Source organism: Syngnathus scovelli, chromosome 18 (genome assembly GCF_024217435.2).
Source record: "Syngnathus scovelli strain Florida chromosome 18, RoL_Ssco_1.2, whole genome shotgun sequence".
NCBI lineage: Eukaryota > Metazoa > Chordata > Actinopteri > Syngnathiformes > Syngnathidae > Syngnathus > Syngnathus scovelli.
The window spans coordinates 5,159,678-5,178,707 of NC_090864.1; the positions used below are offsets into that span (position 1 = coordinate 5,159,678).

The 19,030-nt window shown below is 45.0% G+C and overlaps 1 protein-coding gene and 1 long non-coding RNA gene across 3 annotated transcripts in view; one reads left to right on the forward strand and one right to left on the reverse strand.

Annotated features, from left to right (window-relative positions):
* kcnb2b (potassium voltage-gated channel subfamily B member 2b) overlaps positions 1 to 19,030 on the reverse strand; it is a 55,737-nt gene that overhangs the window by 19,432 nt on the left and 17,275 nt on the right. Inside the window, exons 3-5 of one of the 2 annotated variants that reach the window (XM_049749092.2) lie at positions 18,128 to 18,208; positions 11,386 to 13,092; positions 10,266 to 10,951 (exon numbers count right to left, since the gene is read on the reverse strand). In XM_049749092.2, coding sequence (XP_049605049.1) covers positions 10,266 to 10,850 — 585 coding nt within the window. In that variant the 5' untranslated portion in view covers positions 10,851 to 10,951; positions 11,386 to 13,092; positions 18,128 to 18,208. Of the gene's footprint in view, positions 1 to 10,265; positions 10,952 to 11,385; positions 13,093 to 14,915; positions 15,610 to 18,127; positions 18,209 to 19,030 lie in introns of those variants that run through there. The other variant, XM_049749093.2, reaches the window with a different exon arrangement.
* LOC125985881 (uncharacterized) lies at positions 3,319 to 5,185 on the forward strand. Its single transcript, XR_007487476.1, has 3 exons — positions 3,319 to 3,682; positions 4,052 to 4,129; positions 4,229 to 5,185. It is a non-coding gene; the product is annotated as an uncharacterized lncRNA (long non-coding RNA).

A 19,030-nucleotide genomic window follows, 5' to 3' on the forward strand; every position in this document is an offset into this window, starting at 1 on the left:
TATATATAATATAAAATGATCAAATTTACAATAAAATACAAATAAATCAAATGTTTAATGATACTATGCTGTGATTGGCTGGCATATATTTCCTGGGTGTGGCTTAGCAAAATAAAGTCTATCGATCAACTGGGAAGATAAATCTCAATGTGACACCTTGAAATCTCGCATCCGATGTTTTTTTTTTTTCTCTCTTCCAGTCACTTTGTGCTCATCACATATGCACGCCGCAGAGCCATTACGCCCTTCGGCTGTGTGCGTCTCGCAACAAGTGTATTTGAAAGAAGCCTTCGCTTGGCCGTGATGGGAGCCAAAGTGCTGCTCTAAGAGCTTTCAGAATCTCCGTTTCCCAGAACAGACGTTAGGCACGTTCACATATCCGACAATTAGCCGACGCCTCGCAGGAATAACAGAGTGGATCATTAATGTACCGCAAAAAAAAAAAAAAAAAAAGAAACATCTAAAACACATTTGGACATGGATGACATTGCATTTTTGGACTTTCATTAAAAAGTGAAAATAAAATTAGACAGCAATTATTGGGATTTGGACCTTAACAAATAATACACAAATAAAATTGAAAATCAATTGAACTTATTTTCATTTAATTTTAATGTACTTTTTCTTGTATTGCAACTAACAATAATAATGAATAAATAAACATAATAAAATAAAGTGAGCATAATATAAATGTATGATAAATATTGAATAAAATACAATAAAATAGAAAATAAAATCCATAAAAACACAAACATCTGTCTAAAATTAAAACAAATGCATTGCAAAAAAATAAATATTAAAAATGGGTGACCAAAAAAAAAAAAACGTCTGCGCCAACTCATGATGTACAAGGCTTGTGTGGCTTGCAGAGTATTTACAAAGTCTTCTTTAGGGCCAATCAATACATATTTAGGAGATGATGTATGCACGATGTGTGGCGGAGAGCTTCCATCAAATCTCTACGCCGATAAAGTGGCCCTGCAAATCATTTGGCTGTGTCAAAACGCCGCGCATAAATCACGTTCAAGTCACAAGCCAACGGACCGAATCGGTAAATTGCGGCATAGATGGATAATGGAGCCGCATTATGATGATGATTGCTCGTTTCTGTAGCTCTCCCCAAATGGCTTTCGTGGTGGAGGCTCTATCTCACTTAACCCGGACACTGTCACACCTGGAGCGGCGAGGCACCTCTTACACCATGGCCAGAAAATGGCACGTGGCGGTTAGCACAAGAAGCTAACACAGACAATTTCACCTACTCTGTAATCAACATCCACACGGACCCGTTCTTCCGCGCCAGTTGCAATCTCCTTGGAGGGCCCAGCAATGACAACCCCCCCCTCCTGTGACCGTGAATCTGCCGATGGGTGACGGGCAACTGTCATTAGCATCGGTGCGTAATTAGCGCGACTCTAATTTAACGCCGTCCAATTATATGACAGCCTTACACATCTTGTGGCCTCCACTGCCCCCATAAAGAGAGACGTGCGCGGAATGTAAGCGTGACATTGAGCGAACATGAGGGAACAGAGCGGGCATGTATACCGCTACGTTAGCCTGTGGCGCTAGTTGTCGTCGACTTAGCTGTTATGTATGGATCTAGAAAGCATCATTTGGAATATAAATTTTGGTCCAATTCGAATGAGAAGTCATTTGAATTCTGTTCGCCAAGTGGTATTTCTAAGCTCTACCTAAATATCTCATGAAGACTTTCAGAGGAACTTGTGCGAACGTTGTTGCGATTGCTCTTGGGTGGAGGCCTACGGCAGCGCCAAGCTTTGTAAACTGTCGATTACTCCGCGTGTTTGTGTGTGTGCGGTCCAGCGCAGGTCAGGACATTTAATATAGTGTTATTGTTCAGGGGAAGTAAATACAAGGAGGGGAAGAAAAAAAAACTAACAAAAAAAAGCTTAAGAGGGATTGCTGCTGGAAGCGCCGGCACTAAAAGCCGATTAATGCTCCCTGTCAAAAGCATTGTTCCACTTTTTGGAACCTCTGTTATTTGGACTTCTTGCCAGCGAGGACGATAACACACACAAAGCAGACGATGGCTCAAAATGAATAACAAAGTTCCACAGCAGCCCAGTGACTCGGACGTCTCCATTGTATCATCATCGTTCTCAGGACAGAGAAGTCATTCCGGTTATTCAGAATGGGAAAATACAGTGTGGCACAAGAGAGCCCAAGGGAATAGTCCACCTTGTCAGTTTCCACCTTAGAATACATTCAACCTCTAAAAACATATATTTAGAAACACAATTTTCCCTTTAGATCAATCATTCTCAAGGGGGGGGGGGGGGGGGCAGGTTATGTATCACATAAAATTGGGGAGTCACTCCAATACACAGTGTCCAAAACAAAACGCTTGGCTATTTTTAGAGAGATAAAGTGTCCACACATCAAATCCAAAGCCTGGATAAAGCTCCATATCATATGAGGCGGGACGTATTTGATTACAGCGGAGATAAACGTGCTATTTTAACGAACGGTTCTGTCAATGATTGGTATTTTTCCATCGTGCTGCATTGATTTCCTGCTTCGGTCAAATGATAATCGGAGTCATCGGCTAACAATCGAAGAGAATAATGTGATCCGTAGCTCGGTACCGTATATTCACAAAACGAGATATTCTACAACACGATTCACACTGTGATCTGATTCGATTCAATCACAATGTGGTTTAAGTCATTACGATTATGTTGTATTGCGGTTCATGACAATTATTTTGTGATACAATTCATTTAATGATTTGTTCCAATTATGCATGATTCACTGTGATACAATCACAACGACTTTTTAAAAAAAAAACTTTTTTTTAAAAGGTCAATCATAAATTGCACATAAAGAAGCGCAAATGTATAAAAATGGCCCCCGGGACTTATGTCCAATTTGTTATGGTAAATTAATTGGCAGGTCGATTTTGCGGTCAAGCAATCAAGGGGTTCTTTCCTGGGAAAAGAAAACCAAGGATACACCTGACTCAGCCACTTTCAAAAGCTGTCTTTCAATTCTCATTCTTAACTGTAATGCTCCAAACTTCCCCGCTTGCATAAAAGCAAGGACGGACAGTCTTTTGATGTCCCATCCTCCCCCCTGCTGTGAGCTTCCGTCTTTCATTTCACCTCCTCCGGCGCAGGGAGGACCTGGCGACCCAGGCCATAAAAGCCTTAATTGTGGAGATGGAGCGATGCCCTGTGATGACAGCATGAGAGGGGCGAGGTGATTGCGCAATTGCTCTTGTGGCAGGGTCAGAGCGCTATATTAGCGGAAGAGGAGGTATGATACAGCGACCATGACCACGCAGGTGTGGTTGAACGTCAATGCAAGTAAGAGAACGAATCCAAAAGAACACTTTAGCGGAGAACCGTTGATAAGCAGATCCTGATTTGGACACTGAATTGCTACGACGTAAACAATGAGCGGATGTCCTGTCTTTGTCTTCCACACATGGAAACCAAAGCCCAGTGTGAACAGACAGCAGGTGCTGGGCCTTCCTAGAAATAAACACGCTAAAAGCCAGAACCGGGCCAGCGTCCAGACAGAAGGCAGCTGCTCCCCGAGTTGACCCGCGGTCACTGTGCTATCGGGTCCCGGTATTTGTGACCTGCTCGACAGGTACACTTCCACATTCTAAAAACCTTTTTCGAGTCAAGGCAACAACGGAGACAAATCAAACGCTGTAAGTCGACAGTCGCCCTCTCGATCTTTGCGCAGGCTTCCTTTTAATTAACTCGTCCGCACAGCTGCGTAATTACTCCTCTAACCCCCTAATCAGTCGCTCGCCGGTGCGCGTCGTATTGTTATGCCCTTCATCATCGTACGACCGCCGCGGTCGCGTCGCGGAGGAGGAAAAAGACTTTTTTCGGAGTGCAGATTAGCACGATGAAAGGGGGGGAAAAAAAATCTATGTTATTATCGGAACAATCTGTTCCGCCATCGCCTTCTGAACTTAATCGGCGCTCTCTATAATCACGCGGCTGTGTCATAGGAAGAGACGTAATGACATGCTTTTTTCCGAGTGTGAAAGTATCTCCCCGCTGTTGTCTAGGTTACATCTTGTCGTTTTCTTGGCCGCTATAAATAACGCCGGAGAGGAGCTGAACTTCGGAGGGAGCGCCCCGTTGCTGTGAGTCAATAGTTGGAAGGCGCTCGGTTGAAACCGAGGCTATTCCAGGTGGCGCGCTAACGAGCCTTTTGTTATTAGCATGCTTGTTGTTTACAACAGGGCCGCCGCGTAATTCCCTGACCTTCTCCCAAGCGATCCCACACAGATTTGGACCACAGAGATGTGAATTCATCTCCTTCTTTATGGAGACGAAGATGAAGCCATCAGGATGATGAATTTGACACGAGACTTTAAATAGCCGCCATCGCACGTGGCGGATTAGCAGCTACTGAAATTGTTAATGCGTCAGGTAGAACGGTGGCAATTTGAAGGGTTCAAGCAGGGGCTAGAAGACACACACAAAACACACACACACACATACATGCATGGACATAATATCAATGTATAAATGGAAAAAGTATTGCCACCATTTTGATTTATTGGCTAATAAAAGTATCAGCAAAGTAAAACCTATAAGGACTAATGGAAAGTTTTGTTTCCAATACAATCTTGATGAGTAGATACAAAACCAAGTTTTCAGGTGTTCTCTTGTTGTGGTGCAGCAGGGCTGTGCCAACATGCTCATTAAACATTTAGGGCCATCTGACAAACAGGGTGTGTGTGTGCGTGTGTCTGTACTGCCAAACAAGCTTGACGTTAACATTGAACAAACTTGATAGATGGAGGCAAAAGTATCGATCCGAGCCATGTTTGTCAATTTCGACTTCTTATTTTACACCGCCGACAGCTCCTTGCCTCAAGTCAACCATTTTTAATTTAAAGCTGCAGCTTAGTGGAGCTGATTCGTTTTAAACTGTAATTGCAGTGTTCACCACTAGATGGCAGACATTGCTCAACAGAATTAGCAATATGTATGTATATGTACATTTACTGGCAATCCTTAAACCCGGCCCACTGCTACCACTTCAATTCCTGATAATAGAATGCCTTTGGCCCAGTTTAGCATTCGAAGCCGCAAATTGATTCATTAAGACTGGAACAAGGCACTCTAATTCTGTCTTGTGCACGTTGCCACGAATGTGTGTGCATGTGTGTGTGGGGGGATTAAGGCGGGGGTGACATCACATCGGTTTGAGGGTCCGTCGGACTGACAGGAGGCAGGCGGGATTTACACTGTCACATTTAATCCACAGCGAGAAGGTCCGGGAACCTGTCACACAACGGGTGTGACGGTATCAATCTCTTTTCAAATATCGTTGTGTAAAACAGAATCCTACATTTCTTTTTTGGGGGGTGGGGGGGCAAAGATTAAATCAATAATGAAGCCCTAACAGACGGGATGAACTTTGTATCCGAGGTTGGATAAATTACTGCCTCCACGACTGATTTAATACTTGACATGCTAATCCGTATTAGTTTTTGACCGTTCACAATGCGCCGGTACATTTAAATAACACATCCTAATCTCTTGTCGGTATTCTCAGAAAGAAAGGTGAGGGACAGAGAATCCATATTTCCTGGGCTTTATAGTCTGGATAATTGCACATAGTTGCTCGGCGTTGTTAATGTGCCAATGTGTTATTAAGAGGCCTACTTTATATCTGCTGCTAAGTCCAGCTTTATGGTGTCTATCTGTGCCTTTGGTCGCAACATAAATGGAGTTACAAAGTGGAAGAGCCAGTGTAGGAATAAACTACCGTATTTTTCGGGCTAAAAGTCGCTCCGGAGTACAAGTCGCATCAGCCAGAAAATGCACCATAACGGGGATATATAAGTCGCACCGGAGTTTAAGTCGCATTTTGGAGGAAATTTATTTGACAAAATCCAAGAACAGACATGAATCAGCAACAACAGGCTAAACGATACGGTATGCTAACGTGACATAAACACAAACGAGGAGCTGAGAACGGGCCTGACGTAACATTAACAGTGATTCAAATAACTATAACAAAGAACACGTTTATCAAACCATCTGTCACTCCAAATCATTAAATCCATTGAATTCTTCATCCTTTGTGTAAACAACAAACTATATATCAAACTATAATACAAACACCAATTTTATCGAACCATCCGTGTCACTCCAAATCATTAAATCCATCGAAATATTCGTCCTCTGTGTCACTTAAAAAAACAAAAACAAAACAGCTGTTGACTCCAGAACTCCATGCGCCGCTGACGTCAGACTCGTCGTCAGTTGCAGCTCCAATTATTCCACAGATCTACGTATATAACTATAATGTAGCATTACCAAAGTACCAGGCAAGACGTGGGTTTGGTAACCGGCTCTTTATTTCACAAAACAAGAGCTCAACATATGAGCCAACACACAGTGCTATAAGCAAGCGCCCTGGATCGCTCTTCCCGTCTTCTCATTGTCAGTGAGGCTCCAATTATTCCACAGCCATAGTACACCCTCATGCGTTTTAAGTAAGTAAGTAATGTGTTAATGATCAAGTAAAAATTTGTGAATAATTACACATATATGTTGCTCCTGAGTATAAGTCGCCCCCCACCCAAACTACGAAAAAAAAATGATAGTCCAAAAAATACGGAATATAATAAAATAAATAATACATAAAAAAAATACAAACAAGAATACTTGGGGGGGGGGGGGTCGTTGCCGGGGCGCCGTTAAGCCTCAGGCCCGGCGGGGGTGACCCGCTGCGGGAACGAGTTGAGGCGGCGAGTGATTTGGGAGCAAAGGTGACCGGGCTGAAGGACGCTTAAGGGGCGGGCCGAGTGAGACCGACAAATTTCACACCAGAGGAAGCTTGAAGGTTGGAGTCGACAGCGCCTCGTTTGTGGCTCGTGGACTGGAAACTGTTGTTAAAAGTCAAACATAGGTCATGAACAAAAAAAAATCTGCTTCTCAGAATATTTCAGAAGAATATCAGAGGAAGACCGGATTATGACGTTATTTAGTTCAACTTTGTCCTGATCTCACTTGGAAGCCTTCAAGGAAATATGGAAACGCAGAAATGAAAAGGAGGCACGAGCAAAAGCGCTTCCCTCGGATTTGCATGCGAGGTCGGCGGTGTGGCAGGGTGGCGACGTACCAGCTGCTCTGCCTTCTCACGTAGCCCGGGCAGAGACCGAGCGCTCGCATTGGTGTCGATAAGTCATTGCTGTGCGGGTGGCGGTCGCCGTGGCAACGTGCAAACACAAATGAAGGCTAACGACGGGACGGGAACGCATTTCGGTTGCGCTGCTTTGAATGACAATTGTGTTTTTGATGTGTCATGAGGGGAGGGGGCAGGGCTTGAAATCGGATCTCCTCACATCACTTCAGACAGTGGACAAAAATCGGATTATGTTCATATTTTTAGGGGCTCAGCAAATGTAAATAGTGTATTGTAAAAAATGGAAAAGGGGCACTCAATTGGAACTTCCAGAGCTCGAGGGCCCAAAAATTTGCACATTTCACTGATAAGCGCAGCAAACGGAGCCACCTGAGGCCACACTTTGATGAAAACCGAAAGTGATCGATAGGGCGCCGAATGTAACGACACCGCTTTGAATTGCAATCAGCCGGGCAGGAAAGCCGGCGTCCTCCCCATCGAGAGGGAAGAGGCGACGAGAGGAAGCGCCGGCAAGCCAGAGAGCTTTAAGAGGACGTGAAGGCTCGGCGGCAATGTTGCTGAAAAGCTTTTCCGACCGTGAGAGCGAGCGCGAGAGAGAGAGCGAGAGAGATGTCAGTGTGGCAATAACTTCCTGCACTGGAAGGTAGAAAAGCTGAGCTCAGCATTTTTGTTTGCAAATAAAAAGCTACGCGTGTGTGCACAAGGACGCGGGGTGTGTTTCAAAGTCCGCCAGCTCGTGATCGTTGGCGCATGTAATGGACACCTCGCCTTTGCCGGAATGATCACTTTGCCTGCCACCGCTAGCTTTTATTTTTTTTGCGACGCCAATTTGCTGACGTCAACTTTTGTCCGTTTCCTCAAACTCCACCGATGGCCTTTCAGTCCTGGTCGCTTCCCATTCGGCCTAATTGATAAATCACGGCACACGTGCGAGGCATCGCCGCCGCCGCCGTTGGTGGGGGCCTCAAGCTGTAACTCTTCCACGTGTGAGCTCTTGGCGGTAATCAAGCAAATGAAAGGGAAGGCTTCAATTTAGCAAAGCAAAGCAAAAAAAAAAAAAAAAAGTAACACCCTGGGTTTTACGGCCATCCTTGTGTTCCATCTCCGTTCCAACCAGAGATCTTTATTCTTCTTTAGATTTTAAGAAAAGTTCTGCAGTTCAGTTGGAATGTCAGGCACGTGAACGATAAACACTAAAACCTGAGTTACCTAGCATCTAGGAGGTTCCGTCTCATTTGATTATGATTGCTGGATAAGAGGATTTAGGTGCTGGTACCCAAATGCAAGGGACGCTGATTAGAGAGTGGCTGGAGGGCTCATGCAACTGCGGGGAGGGTGGGGGGGTCTAAAGTCCAACATACAAGCATAACTCTCACAAGGTCGAGATGAAGCAATGATTTGATAAATTGGATTCCAGCAAGCGGTGGGCAGGCATGCTTATCACAATAAAGTCACTAGCAGGTGGTCAACAAACAATCGGCAATTTCCCGCCTTAAAATGTCAGCGCCTATCGATCGAACCTTCCGTAAAATGAGCGTGATTCCAGCAGGCGGAGCTGGCGAGTTAAAAAGTTGCTGCATTGGACCGTTTCTCACCCTGTGATGATTTCATTTATTATTCATGCAAAATGATTTGCGAAAAAAACCCAAGTCAGCATCTTGGGGGGCATGACTCCTGCCCGCCAATGCATTTCTGATATTTCTCCTCGCGTATTATTTTCCCCTCAACGATTCAATTCTCAAAACGTTCACAGGGGGAGACGACGGCGCTTACATCACAAACAAGCGTCTCCACTTTTGTTTCCGAGGTTCCGCCCCTTGGCCTCTAAAAGGCTTCCCTGACCTCACGGTGCAGCCATCCCGAGTCTATTTTCAAATCAACTCTCCGCGGCGCGATCACACGCCCAAGCCATTTAAGTCACGTTTTCGCCCCCCCCCCTCGGGAAAATGTCAATACAATCACAATAAAAGCGGGATTTCCCTATAAAAGGTGTCCCCGCATATATCGGGAGAAAGACAGATATAAATTTTGCTGGCAATTTTGAATCAAAAGGGAGTTGGCTCAGAATTAGATTCCGGCGTCCGTTCGTTTAAGCGCCGTTTGTCTTGATGCAATTATGAAGCTCTGAGCTCATCCTTGCCAATCGCAAATCACTTTGTGCAGGAATAATACACCCAGTCAATATTACCCGCCCTCTACTTAACTGGACCAAATAACTACCTCCAAACTGAACTTCTACGAAAAACCCGATCATCACAACCTAGCAAAACCGGAAGTGATTGAACCCCTGTAAAACCTCCGACTTCAAACCCTCCTTTTTATGATCCACTTGACATGCAATCTAATCCGGGTCTGCCACAGCCCTGCCCTGATGAGATCAGGATACTTGAAACCTGACGTATACGACCAGTGATTGGATTTCATCGAGGCTGACTGACCTAATTGAGAAGCGGGGAGTTACAATGCGGCGGAGGATGACGACCAGTTGAAGGACATGTCGTCGTTTTTATTACCGCTGGGGTGGCCTTGACATTTGATCCACGTAAGATTGGGAGGACTGATTTAAAAATCCGAGCCTAACATGAAACGCTAAATCATAGCAAGGCAGGATTGTAACTACAGCCCGGTCCTGCGCTACCATAACAAACAAGAAATGTCGCCTGCGAGGAAAAGACTGAGTAACTCACACTGGGTCGTAGATTTGAGTTATTGTATGTACAAACGGTTGTCAAGAGTCAAACAAATCAAGAAGACATTTCCCAGCGTCTGCTGACTGGGAAAAATGGTGTGCTTCTCTTAGCTGGGATCAGTGCTAGCTAAAAATTAACAAGGAATTAATACCTTAATGAGTTTGTATGAACTTTGTGGACCGAGCAGATGTCAGCAGTCTATGTGAACGTGAATCTCCATGAATGACTCTCCGCAGAATGTTCTATTGAATCATGCAGGAAGATTCCACAATTAAGGTCAGGTTTACATGCTGCTGTTTCGGTTAGCAACAAAGCATCAATCGTGTTCGCCAAACCAGTTAAGGTGAGTCGCACCGCAGTAACGAGCTTTGGAATCGGCTTTGATTCAAATACGATTGATGACTTCCCCTTTTGATTTGTTACCTTGGCAGCTACAGAGGAGCCGGGCTTCTCCAGAAGATCCCACAGCTTCTTCCTCTTTTCTGGACAGCAGGTGTTATCAAACTCGCCGTCCCCTTCGCGTTCCCTCAAGGTCTCCGCTTCCCTGCGCAACTCCTCGTTCATCTGCTCCTTCTTCTGGTGGTAGCGGGCCTGGCAGCAGGACTCCAGGTAGATCTCGTCAATCCCCCAGAAGTCCAGCTCCTGGCCGAAGGAAAGGGCGCACATCTCCTCCATCATGTGCAGCTTGCCCGTGCGATAGAAATTGAGGATGGAGGTGAACGCCCCCGGGTGGCGGTCGAAGAAGTATTCATTCTCGTTCAGGCTGTAGTCGTCACACACCTCCATCAGGGACTCGTGCGTGTTACAGTCCCGCAGCTTGCCGAGGCGGGTCCTCGGCAGCCGGTCCAGAGTCCGCCACAGGACCTCGTGGTTGAGCCCACCAACGTTCAGGCGGACCCGGCGGGAGCGCGCTTTGGTGCGGATGATGTCGATGGGTTCCGGTGGCACAGAGGGAAGGGGTAGCACGTTGGCGGGCTTGATCCCGGAAGGTTCCAGCTTCTCCGCCATGGCGACGGACACGACCCAAAAGACTTGCGACGATGTAGAAAGTCCACCAAAAAGAGCTTAAAAATGGCCACTGGGTCCTTTTAAGGCAAGTCTCTCCATGGCTGAGGAAATCGAGCAAAGAGTTTGAATGATGAAACATCCAATAATATTACAAATCATTTTTGCTTTAAAAGTCGATATTTCTCATGGAGGGCAAGTTAAAAGCTACAGCCGAGAAAAACAACTACGTAAATTGTCAATGTTACACGGCTGAGAAAATGTGTCTGACTTTTAGTTTTTTTTTGGTGGCTTGCATATGTGCCTCCTCGTGCAAGGCTACCACTCGTAATATCCCGATTATAAACTCAATGCGAGACAAGTGATGCGAAGAGGGAATTAAATGATGTTACTTCTGCTTGACTTGCAGAACAAATATCTCTCTTTCCATCGGACCGTGAGTGCATAGCAATACAGTTTTAGCAATTCCTGAGTAATATTCAAAGTGGTTTCCCCTCCAAACACCATAGCTCATTTGAAACAAAGTGTTTGGTTTTACCTTGCCAAGATAATTCACATTTGTCCATGCAAAGTGCTTCCATTGAGATGGGATCCCCCCTCTCCCGCTCCAGTCCTCAGTCAAGTGTCCGCGGCCGACAGCGATCCACAGGCACCGCGCGGAGACCGCGCGCCCCGCATGCCGTCGAATCGAGCGTGTTGGTGTGTGCGCATTCAAAACATCTTAACGCTCCATCATTGGCGAAAGTGGGAAAAATAAGAGTCCCGCCTCCATCCGTGCGCTCGCTTGTTGCGTGAAAATGCAGGCGGGAGGGTGGGGGGTGTGAGAGAGTGCGCGGAATGAAGCGTCCAGCTGTAGTGGAGTGTGCAGGCAGGCAGGCACCAGGCAGCTGAGAGGCTGCAGCAGCTCCCTGGCGAGAGGTGAACTGACTGGCCGGCACCAGGCGGATCGCGCTTACAGGCGGGGTGGCGGGCCTGAGGTTGGGGTGGGGTGCTGTGGGGGGATTGCATGCGGTTGCGTAAATGCTGATTTGTGTGGGAAGTGAGCGCCGCGGAAGCCAGCGCGGACGCACAAGCTGTTGATGCCGTACGAAAGACTTTTAACATGAAAAACTTGATGAGTCAGCAGATTTTAGGACTTTAGAAAAGGGACATTTGGACGGACAAATAACTGCAGTGTATACCAACAGACATTTGCTTGATTTGATATGATTCATTGGAAAGAAAAAGGGGAGGTGTGCAGTTTGGTTTAGTTCATGAATTTAATAGGAGTTATATCTCTAGTAACTATTAAAAAATAAATCACATTGAGTCAATAAGGTTAATGCTCTGTAAATAAATCACAAAAAAATATAATCTTCTAAATAGCTTATTGGAAGTCTTAAAGAAAAATTTCACACTTGGATACCCTTAATTTAGGTCAGCGGGACCACACAGCACTAAACTGAAGTGGCAAAAATAATATGCGGCAAGCCGTCAACGCACATCGAGACGCGTAAAATAATCCCGCACAGAACGGTTTGAGCCCTATTCTTGAACACGAGTTGGCCAAAACACACCTGCATGCCATGTCATGAAAACTTGCCTTAACCTCCGCTTATCGACGCGTAACGATCTACCCCACTCGCCGCTCTTAAACGAATAAATGGAGACATTAAATTATGCATCTCTTATCATCTCCCGGATCATTAGCTACAGTGACGTATTGAACTCTCCCTCTCTTTCACTCATGTGACTATTGTTCAATAGAGCAACGCTATTTCCCCATAGAGCTCCCGAGTGTGTGTGTGTGTGTGTGTGTGTGTGTGTGTGTATGTGAGCGACTCAATATTTCCCCTTAGCTAAGCGCTTTTCAGAAATTTGATTATGCACTGCATACGTGTAATTGATTTCCCTGTCATGTCCCTTCCTCCCAGGGACGAGTGATCAATAGCGCGCCATTGATTAAAGGACGTCTTTGGAGCGCAAATTGTGGGCCTTAAGTAAGTGTGAGCGCTTCAAGGTTAAAGGTGCACTGCGGGTGTCACGCGTGGGCCCGTCCACACGCCTCCACACGGCTGTGATAGGAAATGGCATGTAAGCCCGATGAATTATTTGTAGCGTACGGTGGCTTGGACTCTGTCGCTTGGCCGGGCACATTTGAATATGAACATGTGCTTCTGGAAGGTTCCTGAGTTCCGTTGACTTACTGTACAAGGAAACATTCGACCAGGGCACATCGCATCAGGCTAGCGGCGAGTCGTCGAGCCTGCGAGAAGATTGGAAAGAAGTTAGTGGGTCTAGTTTGGCAGAGTAAAACTGTGAGAATAAATTATTTCATCATTAAACTGAACCAGCTGACTATTTTGGTTTTATGAATTATCTCCAAATACCAGTCCCACCAAACAACATGAAATTCTGTAGATGTGTCCACAGGAAAGTACCTTAAGAACTCATGCTTGAAATTGACCTGGACGGCGGCCATTTTGTTTTGACACAGGGCCAAATATAATGAAAAAGGGAGACTGGAAAGATTGAAAAATGAGCCCTAGACACCAGTTCGGAAAATAAATTTTCCATTTTTGTTCCAGTAAAAACAAATTGTGGGGCTGCTTCTTCGTGAATAGAAAACCAACACAATAGCAAACAAAAAACAAACATTCTTTTGTCTCCCACTCTCCCACCTGCTTGCCACTGCATCATAAGAATCATAGATTTTAAAAAGAAGAAGAAAAAAAAAAAAAAAGTGTCATTTGTTATATTGAAATTTGGGGCAGGTCCAGTCCTCCCTCACAGCGAGACCACCAACCGCGAGCACGATGAGCGAGCGCCTGCAGTGTCCGCTTTTCAGCAATAACGAGGAAATTCACGGATTGCACCAGCCGATTCCTTTTTCTCTATTCCTTCCTTCTCCCGTGGCTATTAATAGCTGCCGGCCATGTCAAGGTCCATACAAAGCATCCACCCGCCCACAGTGGGCAGCAGAGGCCTTCAATTTAATGGCCCGCCATAGCCCAGAGTCATAAATCGGTGTCACCTCTTCATTCATCCAGCAACAAACACCTGTTCACCTCTGACACTCGCCGCAGCAGTCAAAAATACACACAACACAACACAAACTGTACACAGGCTTTGTCTGAACTCTTGCTAACCACAAAATCCCACGAGAGCCTTTTTTGATGTCATCTACGTGCTAATCGCTCGCCAGCGCCATCAATCAAAGTAAGCTAGCCGCGTCCTTACCGCGCGGGCTGTAGTTTTGCGTTGGCGGCTCGGCTGAAACGCACACGATTGATCACGGCTCAGCAGAGCCGCTTGTGTTTGCATAATACATCCAGGACTGTGAGTCCTAATTGGGAACAAAAAAAAGGTTCTATTTATTTGGATTCCCATTGCGGCTGCCTGCTGTGTAATACAAGTAGAAAAGAATGAGACAACGCTAATGGTAGCAATCACTAAGAGGCTTGAGAAACTTTGGGGAAGAAATTTAATTCAAGAATGTACATGAGTTGTTATTTTCTGCCTTAGACTACAGAAAGATAAGATAAAACTGGTGTTGGCCATCTTTTTTCCACTTCATTGTGACAAAACACATGAATGCTATGTGTCGCTACCCCATTAGCGATCGCTAGCATATTTTGCCTTCGTCAAGGTGTTATTGGACCCTGTTGGACTTGCTCATATATATATATACGAAATTGGGAAAGGGCCAGACATTTATGGGCCGTAAGTACGCGTTGGCCCTAGCCTTGGCTAGCTGACGACTTCATCAAGTCATCTAATAATAATGTGTTCAATCCAGATCAGCGTCCGGGCGGTGATGTCATAATCACTTTACTTGCCATTCCTTCAAGGTTAAACGATGTATTGCTCTTTAAATTCCACGCCGGACGCTCGTGTGTCAATTAAGTCATTCTCATTGCCGCTCACGTCCGGGACTCCCACAGCATTTTAAGCAGTGTCAATATAAAAAAAAAAGAGAGTTTGATGTGAACTTGACAAAAAAGGGACGCATTGCATCCGAGGTCCTTCGTTGGTATGCGAAGCTTAAACCACAACGGGATTCATTTGTGACTGAGATCAGTCGGTCACCTTTGTGCAATGCTCTCTCGCATATTTGGTTGAAAGCTGTTTGCTGCTCTTCATGTTCCTCCACCCGTGGGCAGTTGTCTCATTCAAAATGCTCATCCTATGAAGTCATCTTTTGCTGAATACTCCCTTCCTTAAAAATAGATCCCATAGTACGCACACAGCCTCGCGGTGAATTTGTTTGGGTGTACGCCAGTTGCTCCGGGTTCCGCCAGGCTGACATTCTGTACGTGAGCTTCTCTTCCTGGAAAGGGATTTTTGTGGCGTTGCTTGCAATATATGGTCTTTGCGCTAGTAGACTTCACTCGAGCCGGCCGGTGGGAGATGAGCTTTTTAACGACGTCTGTAAATTTGCAGACGAGACAAGCCCGGGGGTTTTGCTCTTCTATCTGAGCCTTCTTACACCTCGAAAAGTTTTGATGATCATCTTCTGAACAATAACCAGGAGACGGCCCACAGCTTCAATTCTATTTGTCTCCTGAGCAAGTGATGGCACGTCTCTGCCGAGGTAAAGCAGGAAAGGTATTTTTGGAGCCGTGACCCGACCGGCCCGCATGATGTAAGCCTGCTGGAAGGTTAACGTGGCTGTGATGATCCAAGGACCGCCATCTGTTGACAGCCATAAGTCATTTTGATACGTCTCAACATCATTTCCCTTTTGAACCTGTGTCGTATGGAAGCGCCAAGGAGGGCTGCCAGGAACACCTTGGCTTGGGCAGGCGGGGCGGGGTTGACTTTGGCCTTGCGTCACCCGCGGAGAATTGTTGGCACTCTTTCAGGACCTTTATTAATCGCCGCCCTTGTTCTCAGAGTTGATATTAGCTTTATTACAAAATGACATGTTTGTCCCAACTGGCTTATTGTTGATTTCTACTTTCATTAAAAACCCCATAAAGTGATTTTAGAATAAACAACAACTCCAAGAGGGCCCCAAAAACAAATTCCGCAAGCAATGACAGACAGGCGGTAACGTTATCCCCCGAAGGCCACGTAGCGTAACAGACACCAAAGGGAAAAAGGTTAGCTCGCGCCGCACTCAAACCCGATCGCTTTGATGACCCCGTTGGGCCTCGAGGTAATTAAGTCAATACAGTTTAATTACGGTGAGTAGGACTTCAATGAATCATTCATCGACAAGCGCCGACAACGCGGCAGTGGCCGACATACTGTAGCTACGCTCGCTTGGATGCACTATTTGGTATTTCGTTTTATGGTCGGAACACCAATCAATAGAACTGATCTGGATTTATTTGTTTATTTCTATGCAATTGATTTTATTTTTGGTATTTTTTTCATTTATTTCTTTTTATTTTTTTATTTCAAAATCTAACGCTAAAGAAACAAAAGCCGGAAACCAAATGATCAACATCGCTTGATGCAGATGAATGATTCCTCCCAACGCCGAAGAACAAATTGCTTTTTTTGTTGTTGCCGTTTTCCGCTCCACAGATCTCCTCTCGAGGAAACGTCTCCGCCGAAACGAGCGCACATTTACATGCAACTACACACGTGAATACATCTCGGGAGCGACCAATCTGCATTGATTTTCCGACTTCTTTTTTTTTTTTTTTTTTTTTCCCTCCTCCTCCTGGCGTGTGCATGCGCGTGGTCGGGCGTCCCGTGTATTGTAATGAGCGCCGAGTTGCAGGAAGGGCAGCTTTACAGGGGAGTCTCTTGACCTCGTGCATGTGGGAAGCGAGGGGGAGGACGTTCAAGAGTGCAGAAAATTTTGCGCAGGAGTACCAGCATTAGAGCTTCTATTGCTTGCTAACACACTTCTATTCACGTAAAGCGCTAAATTAAAATCATAAATCCACAAAAAGCCAACCAACAGATTATAACCCTAGACCGCTTGACTGCGAGGCAGATTTGATAACCGCTAGGCCACCACCGTGTTGGCCTACTTTTATCCAAAACCTGATATGTGGAGAAATACTGTACTGTACACAAAACTAACCCAACAATAAATCTTTAGCATTGGGAATCATTGCACTTTTTTTTTTTTTATTCACATGATTTATCGTTTGCTGAGCACTGACACGCACAGACGGACTTGGGTCATTTATTTGCGGAGCATCAAAAACATTTACGAGTCTGTTTCAAGAAGAGGCAGTGGCAATAAATCCAAGCCGTGCCATTTCAGGTGAGCGCCTCTTCATCTCCACGTTTCTCCGCGCCGTCTCTTTGGCGAGATTTACCGCCACCCTTTCTAATTCGTTTTTGCTGTGTTACCGGGTGGGGGTGGGGGGTTGTAAGTGATGTTATTTAATAACATATTTGCTGGGTGAGCGCCAATTGAAGTGGCAAGGCCTACTGGCTGATCGGGCGTCCACAAGGTGGCGTCATTCTCATTTGCCTGCAAAGCCTCAATCCAGCAGCAAGCAGCAGTTTATCATGCCGATACCTCCTCCAAGGCAAAATTTGGGATAAAATGGGAGAAATCGCTCACGTGTGTGGTGAGAAATCTGTTGGAAGGAGCAATTATCTCAGTGAGAGCGGCTGTCGCTGAGCCGCCCGTCGACCTTCAAAATAATGGCGGCGTTGGAGCGGAGACACTTTATTACCCGTTTGCACGCTTGCAGCTCCTCGCTAGCTAAATGAGGGCCGGGGAAAAAGGTCAGAGGGACTCGTCGGTCTTTGTGGGATTGGAATGCGGTGGGCTGTTAAAAAGTGTCATTATGATTCGATGATGTCACTGTCGTGTCTTTAATTACTGCAGGGAATCATCAGATTTTATTTATATCGCTATGACATGCTAATTAGTTTGCTGGCTAATCCCGTATATCGTACAAGAGGGTTTACGATAACACGAGCAGTTTTTGTTGAGTGGCATTTAATGTTTTACCTAGCATAGAAAGGAAAAAAAAGCGTAGGTCTCGTCCCCCGAGGAAAGCGCCTAAGAGCAAATCTCATTCATAAGTGATGGAACGCCAACGCACGCGTGCTCACGTCCCCGTACACACACACGCATCACTTGGGCTGTGATTGACAGGCATGTGCACCTTGCATATTGCTGCACTCAACCTCTTTTATGTAAACTCATGAAAAAAAATCAACTTTGTAAACTTTAAGTCTTCTAATAAAAGTTTTAAGAAAATTATTTGTCTCTTTCTACGTTAATTAGCTATTTTGCTACTTTAGAATTGGACTGTACCACTTTTCCTGGGTAGATTGGATGAGATAATTCAACTGTTCTTAAAATTGTTTAGTCTTACATTTGTTTGTCAGTCAGCTTGTCACTTCTTGGTTCTTTCCAGGAGAACGCCATAAAGCAGTGGGCTGCAACATTTTGAATTCTAGGGGAACAGAGACAAGAAATTTAGATAAATGTTGAATATTTTCACTATTCAAACTTGAGTCTCTACGATTTCATTCGTAATGTGTTCCTAATACATCTCGGTAATGTTCACAAGTCAAACCGGTGAGCCTTTGTATCTGTTGTACGTTTAATAGGCCATAAAATAAATATTTGCCGGGATATTGTTCTTCAGGCCTCACATTCGGCCAATCGCAAAGTAAACTGTGTGTGTGTGTGTGTGTGTGTGTGTGTGTGTGTGTGTGTGCGCGCGTGTGTGATAGCTACATTTGTTCTGACGATTCGTCCCATTTGGTTAGGTAAAGTCTACGTAGATTTGAATATTGTCTCATTGGTGTGCACCTGTCTACCATCTGGTCCCACACAAAAAAAGAACTTCAGTCATTTTGTAATGTGTTTATCTCATAAGAAAAATATCAGCCTGCAGTATTATGTTGTACAAAAGCTAAACGGTCATAATAATATTATGTATTAAGAATTTGAATATATTTAGTAGTATAATGTGTAAAATATACAAAGATGGTCTTATTTTCCACAAACCATGGCTAGCTTTCCACTTCCATCACTTCCATACTTGTGTACATGTACACATAACAAACAGCATAGGGTAATAGTCTAGCTAGCTTAATGCTAATGCTAACTAGCATCTTGATTGTTTTACATCTACAGATTAAAAAAATGGTACTCCGAATCATATTCTTTATCCTCTGCCAAGAACGACTAATATCAACGCCGTACTGATGAGCTGAGGCATTGAGACATTTAAATAAATAGTATTTTAAGGTACCAATGTATTTGTAGG